General features: G+C 40.5%; 1 protein-coding gene across 1 annotated transcript in view; it reads right to left on the bottom strand.

Moving 5' to 3' along the window:
• Positions 1 to 15000, bottom strand: part of LOC125027897 — a 29339-nt gene that overhangs the window by 8427 nt on the left and 5912 nt on the right. The window contains exons 6-21 of the mRNA XM_047617028.1: positions 11821 to 12120; positions 11421 to 11636; positions 10626 to 10892; positions 9906 to 10136; positions 9289 to 9579; positions 8336 to 8590; positions 7127 to 7259; positions 5482 to 5621; positions 4891 to 5142; positions 4350 to 4679; positions 3814 to 4038; positions 3214 to 3492; positions 2670 to 2948; positions 2105 to 2443; positions 934 to 1203; positions 35 to 319 (exon numbers count right to left, since the gene is read on the bottom strand). Of these exons, the coding sequence (XP_047472984.1) occupies positions 35 to 319; positions 934 to 1203; positions 2105 to 2443; positions 2670 to 2948; positions 3214 to 3492; positions 3814 to 4038; positions 4350 to 4679; positions 4891 to 5142; positions 5482 to 5621; positions 7127 to 7259; positions 8336 to 8590; positions 9289 to 9579; positions 9906 to 10136; positions 10626 to 10892; positions 11421 to 11636; positions 11821 to 12120 (4092 nt within the window). The remainder of the gene's footprint in view (positions 1 to 34; positions 320 to 933; positions 1204 to 2104; positions 2444 to 2669; positions 2949 to 3213; positions 3493 to 3813; positions 4039 to 4349; positions 4680 to 4890; positions 5143 to 5481; positions 5622 to 7126; positions 7260 to 8335; positions 8591 to 9288; positions 9580 to 9905; positions 10137 to 10625; positions 10893 to 11420; positions 11637 to 11820; positions 12121 to 15000) is intronic.

Raw genomic sequence — 15000 nt, 5'->3', positions numbered from 1 at the left:
AATACATGTAAATATGACCATAACACAAACTCACAAAAGTCGGTGACATTAGTATTCCCAGAGGCTTGCACTACTGCGCCAGAGACGTCGAAGGCTGTTAAGAGAGCCCATAAGGACACGTATCCTTCTGTCTGCATGGCGTCATTGCTTAACACGCAGGTGAGGCCGTCCTCAACGTAGGGGCGAAGCTGGGGGACCTCCTGAACGGCGCCTTCCTCATTCTCCAAGGCCAGGAAGTAAAGCGAATCCATGGAGTTGGGCTCAAAGCAGACGCGCAGACGACCGTCCCAAGTTAAATCCGTTTTGCTTATTTGTATGTCTAGGGACGAGGAAATAAGGTTCACAGGATAAATGGCGGGGCAAAGCTGGGAAGAAAGATCCTGAAAGCAGAAGTATGTTCAACCCAGGGAACATAAGGCACATACCCTGGCCCCCGTGGTCCAGGGGGGGATATAACGGAAAAAAATAATTATAACAATATTGCAGATTTCTAACCTACCTTATGAATAATGGTCGAGCTCTGGTTTGCTCTGCTTAAAATGAATTTAGCAAATTCAGTCTACTACGTCACTAGTTTTTGAAGATATTGTTCTCAGTAGGTATGTACGTGTGTGTGTGTTAGAAGTGAAAGACCACTGGGCTGACGGACATCCTTAAACCAGTGCATTTTGACGCAATAAAAATATTTCAATGCATGACTCGCTACAATTCCCTGAAAGCAGCACTACTAAAATAACTTTTCATATCTGTGTAGTCTGTGTGCCAAGCTTCTCAGGAGTTACCAGAAACACATTCCGTTGGTTGAGAGTAAATAGGCGATCTCACTCATTCATGCGGTGCCTACACGGTACAGAATGACCTTGGCCTAAAATTCTTATATAAAGGAGACACCATTCACAGGCCTGCATCTTAGAAACACACACAATAAATTACCATCGAAATCCCTCAGCGTGAGTGTAACCTCCACTTGCTGGTCCACACTAAGCCCAATCTCCCTCAACGTAACCGTGACTTGCTTGCTTGTGCTTTCCACGTGGAGGTATCGCAAGCACTCTTCTTCGGCGTCCCCCCCCACGCCACACTCCACGGAGAAGAGGTCGTCGACGCCAATCCCGACGTCGAAGCTGAGGGCCCCGTTGTTGTTGGTCCACTTCGCCCGCACGGTCTTCGCGCCCACTTGCCTCACGTCCACTTGGCGAAGGTCTGCGGTAAGTGGGGTGGTGTACTAGCGGTGATAATAATGGCAATGACAACAATACGAAAATAACACGTGAGAAAAAGGATAGCAATAATAATAAAAACAACACTTGATAATAATGATGATAACAAGAATAATAAAACAACACGTCATAAAAATGATGACAAAAATAATAACACAACACATGATAATAACGATAACAGTGGTAATGAAACAACACATAATAACGACGATAATAACCATAATAATAAAACAACAACAGTGATAAAAACAATGATATGTAAAGGAGTAATCCCGTTTTTTCTGTCGCTTGTGGATTATTGTGGATGGACGCGAGAGATGGAGAGATAGTGGCACTTGTAGCGAAAGAGAGAGAGAGAGAGAGAATGGGATAAGTGAATGGATAGAGAGATAAATAGGTGGACAGAAGGAAAATGTGGATGAAATTTGGTGATGGAGATGAAAAGGACGAGAGAATCAATGGTTTGAGTGGAAGAACGACCAGGAGATATGTTATAAAGATGGTATTACTTTCTTTCGTGGAAGCTAATCAGCAGATGGTTCACGCTAAAAGAAATTATTGATAAAGACAGTACTTGTTCTTTTTTACCTTAACAGTTAATCGAGAACACGTAGACACAACGTAGGTAGTGATGAAATAGAAACAGAGAAAAGGAAAATATGGGAGACCGTTATATTATAGGAATTAAAAGAGCAAGAGAAGGCATGTCATAAGAGAGAGGAATAGATATGTAAATATGGATAGAAACAGATGAAAAGTGATGGCATAAGGGGCGGTGTAGAAGCAACACATGGTGTGAGTGGTAGGGTCCTTTGCTCCCAGAACCTCCCGTAAGACACAGCAGGACACAAAAAGGAGTGGACGTAGCAGGGAACCGAACTCACCCAAAAGGAACACCTCGACGTCTCCAGCTGCGACTTCGGGAGTATCGAGGTCCTCCTGCGTCACGAGAATCCGGACCTTATCACTCAAGTCGAAGTCGAAGTCAAGAGGAAGCGGACCGAGACACAGCTTCCCCTCGAGGACGGATGAGGATACGAGAGAGGAATTCGACGTCATCCGTAACTGTCGGCCAGTGGCATCCACCGCCACTAATTTGTACAGAAGGTTTTTCTCTTCTATCCGAGCCTCGTTTTCCGCCAGTTGTCTCTCGATAAAGCACACGTTAAGCTCTGTACTCGCGTCTTCAGTCTTGGCGAGGGTCAGTTCTGTTATGTTTAACGCTGGAGTGATAGAAGAGATATATAAAGTTATTGTAGATGGCTTGTATATATTATATAGAAATGTATGTATATGTTACTGTACAGATTAAATATCGCTTCTGCTACCTACGTAAATATTTGTAAAACAAATACATATGTATTAATTCGGCAAGAGAAAGAAATGGAAGTAAAAAATGCTAGATGTAATAAAAGTGGCTAAAAGGGCACGGTATTACGTGAGGCTTACCTTCCACGCGAGCCTCCATCTGCACGACCGCCAGCACCCTCATCTCGCTGTTTCTCGTCCTTACACTGGCCGTATAATTCTCAGTGGGGTCTAACGCTATGAAGTAAGCCAGACAGAGGTCGCTGTCTTCAGGCTTTTCACCTCCACATAGTACTGAAGTGTTGCTGAAGCTGCCTTCGATTTCAGGAAAGATTTCGACGTCGTATTCCTGGTTTTGTGAAGCTCGCCAACGGACTTCGATGGCGTTTGATGTCAGTTGTTGAATTCGAGTTTGGAAATCTGGAATTTTATATATATATATATATATATATATGTGTGTGTGTGTGTGTGTGTGTGTGTGTGTGTGTATATAGATATAATATATACACATACATATATATATATATATATATATATATATTTGTAAGATTTTTGGTAAAATTATGAAAAAAGCGAATTCTAAATTCATCAGGTGAATATGTTTGTTTTGATTTTGTATTCAATATTTTTCCAGGCTAATTTGAAATAGGTAAAATGAATATAAACAAAAAACAACAACATTTACCTTCAAATTCCACAACATGAGATTGTACCACAATCGTTTGAGAATCTAATACCATCAGCAAAATCTTAAATTCCGTCACTTTTGGCTCAACCTTAAATGCGCAGATCTTTGTCGATTGGCCAGTGATATCGCAGGTTAGTGGCTCCGGGGTCAGATCCTCCAAGCCTATGTAGAGTTTCGCTTCCACTGTGAGCGACGTTTCGGAGAATTCGGCGGCGACAGTCAGGTCCTCCTCAGACTGGCCGGTGAAGCTCAGCTGAACCGACGGATCGATCAGAGCTGTTTAAGGGGAAACGTATTCATTTTAACTCTGTGCTGTGATTTATACTCTCTTTTTATATCGTTTTTACATTAAACTTAAAAAAAGATGTAATTCCAAAGGCAAGAAGTATACAAGTTTATGCGACACCCTCTGAGAGTGCACTTGTGTGGCACGACGTATAAGCTGAGAACTACTGATCTAAACAGAAACAAGCACAGCATAAATTAACTGAACTGGAATACAGCCACAGTGCTTTGCGTGTCAGACTAAACTCCCCTTGTGCGGCTTTTGTGCTCCCTTGCTAATGTCCCTGTATTTCATTCCCTGTCTAAACTTACCCTCTGGCTGTACGTATGCTGCCGTCATGTCACACTGCTCGACGGTCGGGGTGTCGTTCCTGCAGACTTCGGGAGGCTCCAGGATATTATGTGGCTCCAAATCGTAGCAGATTGTGCTGGCTTCACACAGGACACCATTCACATTGACTGCCATTGCTCTCGTCTCCACTTTGAGGGATTGGAACGCTTCTGTTCCCACTTTCGTCATGATTGGGAGCTTGATATCTGTTGGACGAAGGCGAGGGGCATATCACATATTATGTTATATATGTTACAACGGTAATGCTAGTAATGAGGGAATTAATGGACTAAGAAGATGGGAAGGAAAGTGTCACTTAATTTCTCATTATTGATAAGGAGAAAATTAATAGACTAAATACATATAACTGAAAACAAGTGTAAAAAAGATGATACTGTATCGTGATTTTCATAGCAAACTTTATCATTCGAAACTATGCATTCAATAAATATCTATCTGATCCCGCAAACAGCACTACCTCTGGCAGGACCACTGTACTTCCGCACTTCCCAATTACCTTCAAAAGTGATCAAGACCTTCCCGAAGGCCAGGGCGTCCGAGTCCGCGCCGTCGCCCGCGTGCGCAATGACCATCACCGTCACTTCGACGACCGTCTTCGGCGCTTCTACGTCTTCGAATGTTATGGTGTTGCCTGTGTGTATGACGTCACTGAAGTCTGCGAAGGCAATGTGTTGAACAATATCGCTGCCAACAGGGGGTTCGATCACCACGTACTCGAGGTACTTCACCGCTTCGACGTCTACGGCGGACGAGATCGTCAGCTGCGCTTGAGGACGCAGTGTTGAGACTTTGGAGATTCGCGTAATGGAAAGGGGCGTCGTGGCATCTTTGGAAAGAGAGGATCTGTTAGTCTTTATCTTTTATGGTAGGAGAGGTGTAAGAGCTTATTAGCAATTTCGAAGACTGGGAAGGAAATAAGGAGCAGAGCCATATATATACACATCTGCCTCGGAGGTTCATAATATTATCACACTCTCTGTCTATGCCTCCATGCTTCGTCTATTTCTGACTAAACCCACTCTGGAAATCTTCCTTACCTTGGCCTGGCTGAACGGAAACCGACACGGCCGTCTCATCTTTCGTCACCTTCACCTTATGAGCCACCTCTGTGCTTAACTTGGTGAAATAAGCTTTGCATGTCCTTCGGTCCTGTCCACATGCTATGGACGTCTTTGTGAAGCCACCCAAGTCGTCCACAATGCTGATACTGAAGATCTGTTCACTGGAGGTTCGCCACCGGACTTCGAGGTCAGTACCGTTGTTGAAGTGCTGGACGTGGGTCATGAAGTCTCCAAAGGTAAAAGAAGAAATATATTGTTTTTTGTGTAACCAGAGAATGGTTGGATTTGGTAAGCTTGCCCTGGATTCTTAGGGATTCGTCAGCTATAGATTATGTTTATTAAATGAAGGCATTTCTCTCTCTCTGCTCTTTTTCTCAGTCATCCTTCTCTCTCTCTCTCTGCTCTTTTCCTCAGTCATCCTTCTCTCTCTCTCTCTCTCTCTCTCTCTCTCTCTCTCTCTCTCTCTCTCTCTCTCTCTCTCTCTCTCTCTCTCTCTCTCTCTCTCTTTGTCTCTCTCTCTCTCTCTCTCTCTCTCTCTCTCTCCCCCTCTCTCTCTCTCTCTCTTACCATAGAAAGAGGAAAGAACAGACTCTTGTGTTTCCCCTGCCGCGTCCACCGCCACCACAAGCACTTTGAAATCCGCGAGTTCTTCTGTAATGTTCACCTTTTGAATGCAGGATCCGTCTGTCTCGGGAGTGCACAGTGGACTGGAAGGGAATAAGAAGGAGCTATATCTAAAATAAAAAAAAATAGCTTTAATCAAAAGTAGTTTCCATTTCTTGTAAATCGGAATCCAGGCCCACCCCTTCCCCGGCATGTGTAGTTATGAATATATACAGATTACATTCAAGGTAAAGCATATGATCACCTCAGACAACACATACAGTATCCTTTAGCTATACATCTACATATTTGTATCTGTAACTCTATTTGCATCTATCAACACATAAATGTGAGTTTGTGTTACATATAGTGATAGATAGCTGTGTGTGTGTGTGTGTGTGTGTGTGTGTGTGTGTGTGTGTGTGTGAGAGAGAGAGAGAGAGAGAGAGAGAGAGTGTGTGTGTGTGTGTGTGTGTGTGGTATCAAAGTACTACAGTAATTAGTTCAATTCCCGCGGGTGTATGTACTGTTCTCTACATTCTTATGTGGAATTTGTTAACTAATCACGTGTGGAGCTATCTGTGCGTAAGTACAATTAACAAACTAAAATGTATGTCACGCCATTCCCCAGTGGATCAAACAAGGCATTCCTCAAGGTTCAATACTTGGTTCTTTCCTGTTTCTCCTTCATCTAAATGAGGTCGTCATGCTTTGGTTATATTGTAGGAACCTTATAAACTAAGGTTTAGAAAAGAGACACTACAGAATCTTACCAACAATTAACACGAATGACATTACTATCCAGTGTATGAATAGTATAAGATTTTAGAGGGATTGTTAATGATGAAGGAGTACGGCAAGATAAAAAAAAAATCCAGAAAAGAAAATACTCATACAATCTGTGATGCCAAATCTCATTCCTGGCTCACTCTTATCAAGACAAATCTACTGCTCTTTAGTTTACCCTTCACCTTATATATTGCTTTGTCCTTGACAGCGTATTCCACGCTAGGCTAAAACATCTGATCACCATAAAGAACTAAGTAAGAAAAAGGAGAAACTAAAAAATAAAGAATGAACGCTAAAATATAATAAATCATTTACATTGTCCAATTAGACTAAACCCAAAGTTCCATTTTATTCCACGGAAAGAAAGTGTGAGTCGATTTGCCTACTGCCAGAGAAATCAAAACACTGAACAACTTCAGGAAAATGTAGAAATATCCCATCTGCTATTAAGGTACAACTGTATTCCCCGGTGAAATTCCCCTGCAGTATTAGCAATTGTTAGATATAAACTATATAGAAAGCTGATCTAACCTAAAGGCAAGTTTGATGTCACATGGTACATAAGACTTATTTTAAGATGTGCAAGACTTTTGATGTTGAAAGTTCTGAAATCAAATGCGTAACCAGCACACTATTTTGTAATAACTATAATAATGGATGTTTACGTTAACTCATCCAACAATATTACATATATAAATACTAATAACAGCTCAACTATACTTTCATACATATATACTAATTATGACTATGTTCATATATTTACCAGATTATAAATAAAAATCAATTTCAATTACATGAAATCTTTGCCTTGTTGTCCTACCTTGGTTTACTAAGAAGGTCATCAGTCTGCGGGTTAAAAGCCACCACCTCGAGAGAATGGAAATTTGACGTCTGTGGAGTAACCTTCAGACTAGTTCTGTCGACTAGCTCTAACATTGGTTCTTGGTCCATCTCTATAGCAAAAAGAGTGGGAATTTTATTCTAAAATTCTGCAATTATCTGTAGTTCATTTATTTAGCAAGTAATGCGTACAAGAAACGGGTGGGCATATTAATATTTCATTAATATTAATTATGAGTGTGGGTATTAATTTGTCGACTCATTTATTGTTTCACGTGGTATTCAGTATCGGGTAAGGGGTTGGGTATATTATCCTTAACCCAACTGCCCCGGATTTGTGATGTCTCCCTTTTTTTTTTTTTTTTTCTTTCTTTTTTTTGAATGTTGTTACATACAGATGGCTCCGAGTCTATGAGTAGTCCAAGTGACCGATCCTGATTTCCCCATTCCTTAAATTGGCGGGAAAATGTGTTTTTCTTTTTAAAACATTTGACATCGATACTGTTATTACTGTTATTGATGTTATGATTATTAAATTGTTATTCAAATCTTGATAACATTTAAGACAATGAAGTAATGGAAAAGACCCTTTCCAAAAGCCGAGGAAAAGGGTAAACAGGTGAGATACGTAGGACTAATAACCGACTCCTTGGCGACTAAGCACATGCAGAGCCATCTATGTGTAAATACAATAAATAAACTTGTATTGGGCATAGCATGTATTATTGCCACACATGGCGATTGGGTTAATATATATGATTATCAAATTTATCCTGTCAATTCATTTAATTTTCATATTTTCAATTTGATTATAGTACAAGTGGTAGGCCAGATGTATGAATATAAGTAGTAATTTGTTCAAACAAAAGCCGATCGTAGTCATAAATATGGATACATTGACAAGGTAAAAACTATATGATGCTGTATTATTTTTAGGCCTGTTGATGTTACCATAGATAGTACTAATGATATAAACAATTATGAAAAATCATTAGTTATGCTTATTATGCAAGGAAATATAAATTTATAATAGTAAAAACATTACTAGCGATGCTCCTAATGCAAATAAGAAATCAAGAATAATAGACATTGATTTTTTTTCAGACCAGTACTTGTAACCGACATAGTTATATACTGGATTATATCATCTTACATTGGTATTATTAACAATGGAAGCAATATCACTCACGTTTAAACGGCGTGAAAGACACGTCACACTGAGAGACGTCACTGCTCCCGCCTCCTGCCGAATTGGCGATGGTGACGCAGTGCCTGAGAGTGCCCGCCGTCAGCGTCTCCGTCAGGAAGTAGCAGGGACTGTCCGGCTTCACGCACGTCCCGACGCCCTCGACACTAACGTCATCTAGGCTCCCGACGTCGACCCTGACAGAAGCGTCTGGGGAGTCCGGGGCAGCGCCCACCACGCCCACCCATGAGTCCATATCTGCCGATCAGGAATATCTAAGGACGACTTCGCGAGTACTTTCATGTCCAGATTGAGGAAATATGTCATACATATCGAAGCAATCATGAAATACATGCATTTAGTAAAATCAAGACGAAAAAGATAAATCGCATATGGAATCCCTGTGCTTGAGTCTACTCACCATAACATTTTCATATTATATATATTATCCTCTGTATCCATAACTGCGGAAATGAGTAATATCTCGAGACCTTGTAAGGAAAGAAGATTGGCCTCTCGACGAAGGACAGTGGTTTCCTTTATTTTTTATGACGCTCTTCTCTTTCATTTTCTATGATATCCTCCCTCCCTCATTTCCTCCCTGGTCAGTTTTCTTATATATATTTTGCGGTACTGTTTGGTTATATTAACAATAATTTGATCTGACTGTTCATGATACATCCCCTTACCTGGTGAACGTTGAGGAACAGAAATGATTAATCATAAATAAGGACAGTATGTAGGTTTGAACTGTGTAGTGGTAATTGAACACATTTACTTGAAACATCTCAGATTTTGTCACGACCCCCACCTACCCACCCAACATGCGCATCTACCTCAGGCCCCTGCATCTAGCTCAACCCTCCTACCCTCGATTTTAGGAACCACGGATCTTGGGAACTGAAGGAGGCAAGGGATAGCAATGTACGAGGCCAGAGGCGTGCGAAACAACATACCCAAGAGGATCACGCTGACCTGGCCCACTTCGCACAAGGACCCGTCATCACAGTACCCGGCAAAGACAAAGTCCCAGCCTCCAGGTCCTCGTACAGATGCGTCGAAGTAATACTCGGAATTCCCGGCGACTGCTTCAAGGTCTTCGCAGTCATCTTCGGTGGCGACGTTGGACGCGAAGGTCACGAGTTCGACCTGCGTGACGGTGTTGCTGCTCTGGACTTCGACTCGGGTCTGGGTTTCAGCGTCCATGGAGGTGATGACCTGCACTTGTGACGTGGGAGGAGGCGTTTCTGTGGAAGCAGTTGAGAAATTGGTTCTTACGTCGAGTCCTGCGTTTTTTTTTTTTTTTTTTTTTTTTTTTTTTGTGTGTGTGTGTGTGTGTATGGTGAGGAACTTGAGAGTAAAAAGTCCTGAATTCGAGTAATTGTAAGAGTAATAAACCATATGATTGATGGTCACAGTGCCTCCCAAGATAAACAATGACGATGGTAATAACAAAAAAAAGCACCTGTAGATATATCCTCATAATTGGTATTTGATTCCATCTTGACACCGAATGATAATCACCGTGACAAAAAACAAACAAAAAAAAACAATAATAATAATAAAACAACACCTGTAGTTATATCCTCATAAATGGTATTGGATTCCTTCCTGACGCTCACTGAGGAGGGCGCTTCCACCCCGGCGAACCAGACGCGACACGGCGGCCCAGCTTGACACTCCTGGGTGGCTGCGGGAGAAGGCGAGGGGCCGGGCAGCGTGACCTCGTACGTGCCCCCCGATCGAGGGTCGACCTCCACTTTCAGCAGGGAGGGCGTGAGGGCGACTGCACTCACTTTGTGTACTGTGGCAAGATGAAAAACATGGATTGCCTTCACTTATAATGGTAACAATAATTAACTTGCCATTGTTAAGATATACGCATTATTGATCTTCACGAGGACAATTTTAACATGGATGCAAAGAAATATATAGTAAGATCAATATTGATATCATTGAATGAAATTAATGTTACACAGAATAGGCATGCGAGTTAACAATCGTGACAGAGGGAATAATTGTGATGGCGATGATAATAAAAGCATATGATAGTGCCGAGATGAAATTAAAGATAAGAAAAAGGGTAATAACTGTTATATCGGCTTCTGTTTTATCTTAACTGAATTTCAAAACTAGAATGACGTGGTTCAGGTTATCCGTTTCGAATGAAAAGGATAAACATTCTGAGCATGAAATAAACAAATAACAATTATAAACAAGTATTTGTCGGCGGCGAATGCCAGTGACAACGTGACATAAATAACAGGCACAGCCACCAAGCCAAGAAAAGCACCTTCGAAGGGCACAGCGAGTGACGCCGTGACGTAGCCGTCGCCGTCCAGCACGACGAGCGTCACGTCGAAACCGTCCAGGTCGTCGGCGACGGCCACAGGCTGCGAGCAAATGCCGTCGCCCAGGTCGTCGCAGCCGAAGCCGTCGGGAGACATGATGGAGCCGTCCCTGGAGACCACGACCTCAGTCCGCGCTCCGTCGGGCCGGGGCTGCTGCACTCGCAGCTCCTGCCGGTTGCGGAGCTCCAGGGCCGGGGCTTTGGGCGGGTCTGAGGGGAAGGGGGACGGCATGATGTAAATTTCTCTTTTCTTATTGTAGGAATGCATTCTGGTATAATAGTGTACAGACATGCTGTGAAAATGCACATATGTTTAAGTTAACTTGTGTATTCATCCATCACTAACGTACTTACGATGGTAAAACCACTCGTACCTACAGATACGATCATAAATGATTATCAACTCGGCTTCGAGTATTACTACTCTTTCTAGCCTTTCAACATCCAGCATGATAGATATAATTCAACAATTTCTTATTTACAAAATTTCTACTTATGCTTAAATAGCGGGTTTTTTTTCTGCAACCACAATAAAAAATAAACGAGCTGTTTCATGGTTGGCCGAAGGAGAGGGAAAAAATGTGAATGGCGCTTGCTCATTGGTGGAAATGTTTTACTAGAACCCTCTATTGGCTACCACTTAAACGGTCGTAAATGACAGGGATTGACCTGTATCATACAGCGTAGCTTGAATATGTAATGCCCTGTCTAACAGAGAAAGAAATCTTAAGTAATTACTCTGCACTTCCGACACAACGGCGTCGCAAAATGTGATCTCGGGAAGGTCGTCGCAGAGGGGGGGCAAGGGGGCGGTCTGGTCGACGTAGTAGCAAGGGCCAGAGCCTCCCGCGCAGGGAGTCTTGTCAGGGACGTCCACCTGGTCTCGCGCCCCTGGATCCACCCTTAGGGACGGGGCGCTGGAGTCCCCTACCTTCGCCACCCTAGAACCCGGGTCTGTGAGGGAAGGGAAAAGATTCCGGGGATTAGATACGGTGATATAATCCTTTTGTTTATTTTTTTTCCAGTTTGCTAACGGCTACTTTCAGACGATCCATTTGAGCTAGAGGATACTTTAAGAGCAGTTTCCGACAAGGAATTTCTACGCTACACTATAACACTCCAAAGGGTATTTCCTCACCTGTTAGATTCTGAATCACGAAGCCAAATCCCACAATATCATTTCCTTTATGAGCTTGTATTATGACAGTAGTTGAATCTTGAAAATTTCCATCGAACTCAAGCTCTGTGGCATAGTCATCGATGATTTTAAACAGGGAATAAAATTTCTGTTGTCCGTTTGATGCCAGAGTTAACATTAGAGTAAAATCATCTGCCTCTATTGCTTGGTGGGGATCCAAGTAAACCTTTATGTTTTGTTTCTTTCCGCTCGGGTCGTCGTCTCTGGATACCTTGTGGAGCGCCGTGATATTGAGAGGAACTGAAAAAAATACATATTCACATTACCTATACATACCGGGAAAAAATATGTACATACAAACACACTGTACAGTGAGAGACACAACTATCTTCCCAGATGTGTCCAATGATTTGTTAAACATGGCGACATATTCTGAGAAAATAACTAGTGACGTCAAATGGTCGGTATGTATATCTGCGTAGTGGCGACTGTTCGACTGTTTCGAAACAGTCGAACCCGTTCATTTTCGTTGAATGCTAAATAATATTATAAATACTATATAAGCTTTATACTAAGGGCAATATGAATCTGAACGGTGACATCAGATAAGCCTTCGGAATGACAGTGTAATTCACGTTATACGCTATGATTTACGTAATGTGATAAAAAGCCAGGCCTGATAGATGTCGGTGTTAAGGTTACCCAATCCTTTGCTGCCAGCGATATCATTAACCTATGTGTGTATATATATATATATATATATATATATATATTCATATATATGCGTGGACAGTTCTACTTACTACAAGATAAAAACCCCATCCATACTGCGAGGAATTTTCGGGAATGGTTTGCGGATCACCCTAATATCACTATTGAAACCCCTGGGCCAATGTGACCAGATGGGGTGGGTGTGATGGCCGGAATCTGAGAGCGAATATGGGAAACTCTACGTGGGCAACCATGACCCAGCGCCTTGCCGAATCAATACCAAGGAGGTTTGAACAGTCTATACTATGTAATGATGGATAAATAAAGTACTGAAGATTTGGCATTAATGTATTATATATGATGACGAAAATTAATGTATTGCGGTTACACTGGTCTGATTTTGTTTTCTTATCCAAATCCAAAGCTGCTGTAACTAAACATATTTATACATATGGTAGAAGGTGGTTCTTTTACAAATCTGTTTATTTCATTTTTTTCCACCCTCATTTTCAGTAGACAATACAACGAGAATACATTTACGTATATTGGATACTCAAAATATAATTCCTATTATGTAAAAGTTGAATTACACCATATTAAATTTCATGCTGTCATTACTTTTAGATATAAACATTTACGTATATCTGGTACTCAAAACATTATACATGTAAAAGTAAGAAGTATGTAAAAGTAAAATTACACCATATTAATTTCCATGCAACTCATAACAAGCTTAACTTTTCATGTTAACGCACTCGGCCATTCGCACTCACACGTTCGCTAAAAGAATGACTGGCATGTTAAAAACCCAAGTGAAATATATACTTTGGTGAAGACAGAATATTACATCAGTGACTGCTGATTAGATATTTGGCCGAATGTACTACAATTTTAAATACATTGCGAATATAAAATTGGGGCTGAAAAAAGCCCGTGTGGTTCCGCCATAAGACTGAGAGGACGCCAAAAATGTGTGTGCCATTATTCACCACCAGTTTGAATCATGGGCTCAGAGATACTGACATATGCTGAAACTAAACAGGCGATGGTAATGTGTGAATACATATAATTGGCATGAATAGTTTAGTAGGCGCACCGAACCATTATTGGTGAATTGGCACCTCAGTTCACGGGTGAATCAGGCCTGCCCCCTGTACATGAGTGGCACAGATACGTGGGTCGATTGGCTCAACGCTTCCCAAACGGTCTCGCCAAATCTAGGGAAGATAGTTGTGCCTCTCGCTGTACACACACACACACACACACACACACACACACACACACACACACACACACACAAACAATCACACACGCGCGCGTGGAAAATATAACAAAAAGGTAACAAGCTGTAATTGAAATTGAGACGTCTTGAGGAGTACCGACGCCAGGTGAATAGTTTAGTATATCTATTGTGCATCTTACGATAACATGATAACGGAACTCTTAAGATGCACTTGAAATATGATAAAGTGTTGGAGAAGTTCTATTCCAGGAAATTAGTATTTACTTGATAGAGAGAGAGAGAGAGAGAGAGAGAATAGGAGAGGAGAGAAGAGAAGAGAAGAGGAGAGAATAGAAGAGTGAATGAGTGAGAGAGGAGAGGAGAGAAGAGAAGAGAGAGAGGGAGGGAGAGAGAGAATATAGAACAAAAGTTATATATATCTATTCGATTTTGATTTAAATTATTATCGTTACTATTGTTATCTTTATTATCAAGATCACATTTACTACTACTACTCCAACTATTACCACATCGCTGATAATATCGTTATCATCAACATTATTATTAATAATATTATCATTATTACCATGACCAATATTATCAATATTATTACTATTGTTGTTGTTGTTGTTATCATTATTATTTATTATTATTATTATTATTATTATTATTATTATTATTATTATTATCATTAGTATTATTATCATTATTATTATTGTTATTATTATCATTAGTATCATTATTATTTTTATAATAATAATAATAATTATTATTATTATTATTATTATTATTATTATTATCATCATCATCATCATTATCATCATTATAATTTTTATAATTACTATTATTATCATTATTTTTATTATGATTATCATGATTATGGTTATCATCATCATCATCACCATTACTATTATTATCATCATTATTATCATCTGTGATAAATATCATCACTAACATTATTATTATCATTATTATTATTGCTCTCCTCATCATCATTACTATTATCATCATCATTATTATCATCTCTGTCATAAAAATCATCACTAAGATAGTCATCATTATTATTATTATTATTATCATTATTGTTATTATTATTATTATTATCGCTATCATCATCGTCATCATTAGTATTACCACTACTACCACTATTATCACTATTATCTTCACCATAGTCATTATCATCATTACCACTACTATCATTATCGTCATCATAATCATCAGTGCATGTATCATCATCAACAGCAAAA

Source organism: Penaeus chinensis, chromosome 8, assembly GCF_019202785.1.
Source record: "Penaeus chinensis breed Huanghai No. 1 chromosome 8, ASM1920278v2, whole genome shotgun sequence".
In the NCBI taxonomy this organism is placed as follows: domain Eukaryota; kingdom Metazoa; phylum Arthropoda; class Malacostraca; order Decapoda; family Penaeidae; genus Penaeus; species Penaeus chinensis.
The sequence above is the reverse complement of the archived record's forward strand: the minus strand, read 5'-3'. Positions and strand labels throughout refer to the sequence as shown.